Source organism: Sceloporus undulatus, chromosome 5 (genome assembly GCF_019175285.1).
Source record: "Sceloporus undulatus isolate JIND9_A2432 ecotype Alabama chromosome 5, SceUnd_v1.1, whole genome shotgun sequence".
Taxonomy (NCBI): Eukaryota; Metazoa; Chordata; class Lepidosauria; order Squamata; family Phrynosomatidae; genus Sceloporus; species Sceloporus undulatus.
Genome location: NC_056526.1, coordinates 187,066,347 through 187,073,700, shown reverse-complemented (window position 1 = coordinate 187,073,700; position 7,354 = coordinate 187,066,347). Strand labels below are relative to the sequence as shown.

Sequence of the window (7,354 nt, the reverse complement as noted above, 5' to 3'; positions counted from 1 at the left end):
TCAGCTTATCATGAACAGCCCTCTCACATCTTGCAGACTCAGGCTTCCTTGATTGAATCTATCCATCTGGAATGAAGTCTTCCTCTTTTCCTACTGCTTTTTATCTCACCAAGTCTTCTGTACTGATTCATGTCTTCTCATGATATGTCAAAAATACAACATTTCTCAGGCATCTTGACTTCTAGGAAGACCTCAGGCTTGATCTGACCTAGGTCCCATTTATTTATCTTTTTAGGAATCCATGGTATCCATAGAACGCTCACCCAACACCACATTTCAAATAAGTTGATTTTCTTCCTATCAGTTTTCTTCATGTCTAGCTTTCACAACCATATATAGAAATGGAAAACACGATTACATGGACAATCCATAATTTAACATTCAATGCTATATCTTTGCATTTTAGGATTTTGTCTAGTCCTTGTCTTCTTTTAATTCTTGACTATAGTCTCCATTCTGATTAATGGCTAAGCCAAGTTATGGAAAATCTAAATAATTTCACTGTCTTCATTGTCTATTTTAAAATTATGCCAATCTTCTGTGGTCTTCCTTTTTTCTTAGTAACAGCTATACATTTGCCTTTGTACATTCTTCCTTGACTTTCTTCAGTAATAGTTCCAAGTCTTTGCTATTTTCTGCTAATAGTATGGTGTCATCTGCACAGCTGAAATTGTTGAAGTTCCTTTTCCTCATTTCAATGCCTTCTTCCTCGGAGTCTAATTCTGCTTTACGTATGATATTTTTGGCATTGACTCACAAAATAACAACTAAACACTGCTGTATAGAAAAATACAGTATCCAGAAATATATTGGTGGCATTCACATGGATAACTATGAGAGAGAGAGAGCTGAGAGAGATCTACTATCTTCTCCCATATGTGAAACTGTACCTGAATGCTATCATGGTACTACATGCCCTCCCTAGTCATTAGATCCTTCAGCACTGAAAAGCTGTCATCCCTGGACAGTGGGGCATTGCATGAAGAGGTAATGACTTTCTCCTTTTGCAAACCACCCAAATTAGATGTACCTATGTAATGCCAGGATTGCAGCTGATATTCCCGAACCATGATTAAGTAGGGGAGAGGAACCTAAAATTACTACTTACTCTCTCTAGGGATATTTACTTACATACAACATGACAAGGTAGCAAACAGCCTGCACAATTACTATGATTTTCAGTTCTTTGTTGCTTCAGAGATGTTTACTTTGGGAAGAGTTGCAATGAGTTTGTGTATTGTGCCTTATATGAATGCAGTTCAGAAGCATGCTGTTAAAGCCTCATTTTAGACTCAAAACAGAGATGGGGCGTGTTCTGAAATGTCATTCCCTTTTTGAATGTCTTTGAAAAGTATGAAATATAGAATACCTGGATGCATTCTCTCTCTCTCTCACACACACACACACACCTCAGTTGTCAGGAAGCTGTATTAAAAATACAATGCAGCCTCATCTCATTTTTGCAGATTGGCTGCTTCTGTTATGAGGATAGCAAAGAAAATGTAGGCTGCTGCGCAGAATAGATTTTCTGCCATGGCCATTGTCCCTGTTTCCCTTGGTAGGAAAACTGGGCATCGGCAGTCTCCTCTCATTATCTCAGTAATGAATTTAGCATAAGTGAATTCTGTGCAGTATGGTAGGATGGGACAAAAAGCTCTTGCCACACTTCTCTGCAGCTCGGCACATATGATTCTTGACAGCATAATGGATTCCAGAGGTGAAATTACTGGCCCTTTAGGGCAAGGGATACGTTTAGAGATGTGTCAAGAAGAACCTCTTGCCAACTTTCATCATCAGCTCTAAGCTCCACTGACAACGGGTGCAGAAGAGAGTGCCTGCGATGAAAGCCTAAGATACGAAATGCATTGACAGGTTCTCTCCTTTCTAAAATAGCCGTGCTCAACATAATCACCATTTCCTTGCTACAAGAGTGATGCTGGTGTCTTTCATTTCACTTATATCCAACTTTTTCAGGCAAGTTTAGCTCTCAGAGTAGTTTGCCACTGCAGTCTCTACAGAAGGATCCCTATACAAGGGCAGAGGGTAGAAAAAGAAACTGAAGCCTGTCCAAAAGAGGGTGACTAAAATGGTGAAGGGTCTAGAAACCATGCCCTATGAGGAACGACTCAGGGAGCTGGGTATGTTTAGCCTAGAGAAGATAAGGTTAAGAGGTGATATGATAGCCTTGTTTAAATACTTGAAGGGATGTCATATTGAGGAGGGAGCAAGCTTGTTTTCTGCTGCTCCAGAGAACAGGACCCGGAGCAATGGATGCAAGCTCCAGGAAAAGAGATTCCACCTCAACATTAGGAGGAACTTCCTGACAGTGAAGGCTGTTCGACAGTGGAACACACTCCTTCCTCGGAGTGTAGTGGAGTCTCCTTTTTTTGGAGGTCTTTAAGCAGAGGCTGGATGGCTATCTGTCGGGGATGCTTTGATTGAGATTTCCTGCATGGCAGAATGGGGTTGGACTGGAAGGCCCTTGCAGTCTCTTCCAGCTCTATGATTCTATGCTTTTTAAAAAACAATATTTCACAGAAGAACAAATTAACAAAATAGGGAAATTGAGGATTAAGGTAGGACATTCAGAAGACAAAAGGCTGGGAAGGGAAAAAGAGAAAGACTCAAAGAGATCAAGTTCAAATTACAATGAGCAACTGCCTGGGCCCTCATTACTGTTCTCCCAAACCTCTATTACTAGTAGCTAAATCTAGCAAATGAACAAAGAGATAAAGAAGATAATTGCCTATATAACTCAGGACATGACCATTCATTCCCATAAAGACTCTGATTAGAGAGTGGTGATGAGACTCTTCCCTGGTTTCCATGTTTGAATTGTCAGTCATCAAAGTCAAGCTCTTCTGCTCTCACAGAAGTCTCTAAAACTGGATTCCATGTTTTGCTGCCTGTCCTTCTTTTGCTTGGAGAACAGAAAGCAGGAGGCAATCTCGAAGGAAGGAAGGAAGGAAGGAAGGAAGGAAGGAAGGAAGGAAGGAAGGCCTAAGTATTGTGGTCTACACATAAATCAAGAAACAAGAGAAAAACAAAAGGCACCCTTTGACTATAGACACTACTGTTCTGACACTTTGCTACAGCATTGGTGATTTGATTTCTGATCCTCTTATGCTCTGTGAGGAGCTGTGAACAGTGATGCTGTACCAACAGAAACAGACTATACTTGTAGGATTATGTTATTTTTAAAATATTTCCACATCCATCCATCACCCTGGTAATCTCATTTTCACTTCCAAGTATATCATCTTTCACACCAAGGCCCAGTAAGCTTTCTAAATATACCATAATGCTATATATTTCCATGCAACAACAATCAAATATGCATGTTCAGTGATTCAACATTTTCTGCTTTCTCAAACACAATCCTGGAAGGTAGATAGGGGTAGAAAAATGCTTTGTCTCAATTTTTGTTGACTTTCTCCCAATCCAACCTGCACTTTCTTTCCATAATTCTTCTTTCATATCAGGTTGCAGAGCTTTTTGCTTTCTTCCTGTGCTGAAACCTGGGTTGCCCAATGTGCATTTTATTTCTAAGAAAACAATGTGTAAGCCCTGCAGATCCTCAAGGCAATGTGTGTATTTCCTCACAAATAATATTGGAGGTGAGAAAATGATCCTTACGACATGTCTATCCATCTCTAGTACTAGGCCAGTGATGCTGGAAAAGAGGACTGAAAATTACTGTGGATGGCCAAAACAAATTGGTCTTAGAACAGATCAATCCTGGACTTTCTGTGAAAATAAAGATCATAGTATCATAGAATGATATTGCTAGAAGAGACCTCAAGAGCTATCCAGTCCAACCTCCTGCCATGCAGGAACACAGAATCAAAGCATCCTTGACAGATGGCCATCCAGCCTCTGTTTAAAAACAAGGAGACTCCACCACACTCTTGAGGGAGCGTCTTCCACTGTCAAACAGCTATTGCGGTGAGGACATTCTTTCTAATGTAGGGATTGAACCTCTTTTCCTGTAGTTTGCATCCATTGGTCCATGTCCTGTTCTCTGGAGCAGCAGAAAACAAGCTTGATCCATCCTCAATATGACATCCCTTTAAATATTTAAGCAGGGCTATTGTATCACCTATTAAACTTTTCTTCTCCAGGCTGAACATACCCAACTCCCTAAGTCGCTCCTCATAAGACATGGTTTCTAGACTAAGGACCTGAACAGACAGGCCAAAATAAAGCTGCTTTGGGCCACTTTGGAGGTATGTTGTTTAAATGACACATGCATTTTAAGAGGCCTGAAGCTGCACCAAAGCTGTGCTCCAGTCCTTAGCACTGGAGCGTGGCTTTGGTGCGACTTCCATATGGATGCATATTTCATTTAGACAGCACACTTCCAAAGTGGCCTAAAGCAGCTTTATTTTGGCCCATCTGTTTGGACCCTAAATTGAGGCTGTTGCACTTCAGCCACATCATGAGAAGGCAGGATTCCCTAGAAGAGCAAGAATGCTAGGAAAGGTGGAGGTCAGTATAAAGAGAGAAAGAAAGGCAGGTGGACAGCCTTGATCAAAGAGGCCACAGCTCTGAGCCTGTAGGGCTTGGACAGAGCAGTTGAGGACAAGGGATTTTGGGGAAGTCTGATTCACAGGGTTGCCAACAGTTGAAGCTGACTAGAGTAGTTAACAGCAATAACAATAGTCTCCCTATCATCCAGAGAAACATCACCATTTTCTACACAGCCTAATAAAGATGGAGGGGCAAAAAACAAAACAAAAACAAAATAATAACTTGCATTCAGCTTTAATGAGCTTGTCATTCTGAAAGGATGCTTGAAGTCGCCTGCCTAGCTTCCGATCTCCCTTCTTTCCCCCATTCCATTCCTCCCTTCCAGGCATTTTGTTCCTGCTCCATTCACTTGCTTCTAATATCCAGAGAGTTACTCCATTGCTTTTTCCAGAAAGGGGGAGGGATATGACTTCAAAGAGAAAAAACAATAAAATGGAACAAGTCGTGAAGTGATTTTAGGCAGATCATAACATATCTGATCAACTCCCAGCACTGTGAAGCTCACAAACAGTTAGAAATTACAAAATTGTAAAATAGTTAGTCTCAAAATATCCCAAGTGACATGATACCTGGCTGGGTCATGAGTAACAGAATCCTCCTGCAATTTGCATTCCTTTGTCACCTGATCTGATCATTTAAAAAGCCTCAGGCAGTGAGGTTTTTCCTCTGTTAGACATCAGAAAGGAGCAAATACATATTTTCAGAAATATCTTCCAGAAGATTGAATTAATGGCTAGTAAGGAAATATCTCCCTTCTTTATCTTATCTTGGATCATTATAGGCATTTTGTGCATTGTTTCCTTCTTAGCAAATGGATTTATTGCCATTGTGAATATGCTGCATGGGCTCCAGAACAGGAAGATGTTACTTTGTGATTTCCTCTTGACTTGTTTGAGCACCTGCAGATTAGTAACACAGTGGATGATTCTGATGCACTATTTTTTATATTTCTATACTCCTGACCATAGGTCAGATGTGCTCATTTTTTCTTGGATCTATGTCAACATGGCCAGCCTCTGCTTTGTCTCATGTCTCAGTGTCTTCTACTGTGTGAAGGTCACCAACTTTGCCAATGCCTTCTTCCTTCAGCTAAAGGCAAGGATCAATCAGCTTTTACCCAGACTGCTTGGCATATCACTGGTCATTTTCGTGCTCTCCTCTCTTCCTTCAGCCTTCAGTTATTTCAGATACAAAAAGTCATGTAATCTGACTGGAACAGCACCAGGCAACACTTCCCAAGGTGAGGTTAACAACATATGGGTTATTTTTCGTCCTCTGCAGATAACTTTTACTTTCATAAATTTCAGCATAAATATAGCTGCATCCCTTATTTTGCTCACCTCTCTGTGGAGGCATGTGAGAAACCTCAGAAAGAATGGAATTATTATTCAGGACTTCAACACTCAAGTCCACCTCAAAGTCATGCAGCCATTATTGATCTCTCTTTTCTTGTATATCATATTTATAACTAATTTGATGATTATGGTAAGTGGCTTTTTCCTGTTTCATACATTAATGTCATTGATTTTAGAGATAATGACAACTGTATGTCCTTTAGCACATTCCATAATATTAATATGGTCCAATCCGAAACTGAAAAAAGTGGCTGGTCGCATTATAAACATCAGACAAAGAATTTCATTAACAGGAGAAGATGGCAACAGATATCCATCCCTGTGTCTGAACAGAGACTGCTTCTGTCTGAATGTGCAATAAACATCAGAATGGGATCAGAGTCTAAATATGGAGACTGCTCAGCATAAAGGGGAATGTTGATTTTAAAAAAACACAGTTTTTTCCTTGTTTGGATACAAGATGCATCCTTGAATACAACGGGCCCTATGTTGCTCCTTCAATATTCCTGCAATTTTCTGACTGCTCCAATTTTGTCCTGAGATATATTCAGATTTCCACAATGAATTATTCAGACTCTTCCTTACATAGATCACAGCAACAACCAATAAATCAGTAAAACATTTGCTACAGCCAAGCTTATTGGCTTATTCAAAGAATTCAACTTTGTATATGATGATTTACAGTATAGTTTTGTTCTTTCTATCTTTGAGAGTAAAGTCTTAAAACATATTGCTGTATGATGTTTGATGTCAGGTATAAATGGCTTTTATTGAGTTCTACATGTTGCATCGAGACCAATTGTGATCATATTGGTCTTTTAAGTATTTGGTAATTTTACTTATTAGAACAGTTTAATCCTTTTTTTTGGGGGGGGGGGGAGATTGTATATATTGATGTATCATTTTAATGTTGTACACCACTTTGATTGTTTTAACACAAAGCTGGATATAAATAAAAGTTTTATTATTTATTTTGTTAAGTTCCCTTATGCATGTGGTTGTACTTTTCTGGCCATTGCTTAAGATGAATGAAATTTACAATATTGTACAATGACCAATACAAAAACAGTGCAAGCGATACAAATACAAAAGACAAGCAGCATGGAGATGCCTCAGACAAGGGTTATCAGACACTGGGATAAATATTATTGTACGTTAAGTTTTATCAACGTCCTCAATGATTCAGAACCTAAATAAATTCTAAGAACTATATAATAAAAAACTATTCAAATAGGAAATGAGATTGTTAAAATTAAAATTAAAACAACATTCTGCATTGGCAAGCTATTGCAACAACGCACAAACTTGTCTGTAATCCCTGGCTGATGGTCGGCCAGGAAGTAGTAAATATAAAGTATGTCACGTTTACCTGGTATTTTCGTAAAATCGATACTATAAAACAATGATGAAAAACAGCAAGGTTTATCACATGTTAGGATGAGTAATAATATCAAATTTAATCAATTTTA

General features: G+C 39.2%; 1 protein-coding gene across 1 annotated transcript; it reads left to right on the top strand.

Annotated features, from left to right (window-relative positions):
* The first annotated feature begins 5,259 nt into the window (after nucleotides 1–5,259).
* Nucleotides 5,260–6,246, top strand: LOC121931740 (taste receptor type 2 member 116-like). Its single transcript, XM_042469721.1, has one exon. The coding sequence runs from the start codon at nucleotides 5,260–5,262 to the stop codon at nucleotides 6,244–6,246; it is 987 nt and encodes a 328-aa protein (XP_042325655.1).
* Nucleotides 6,247–7,354: the final 1,108 nt, after the last annotated feature.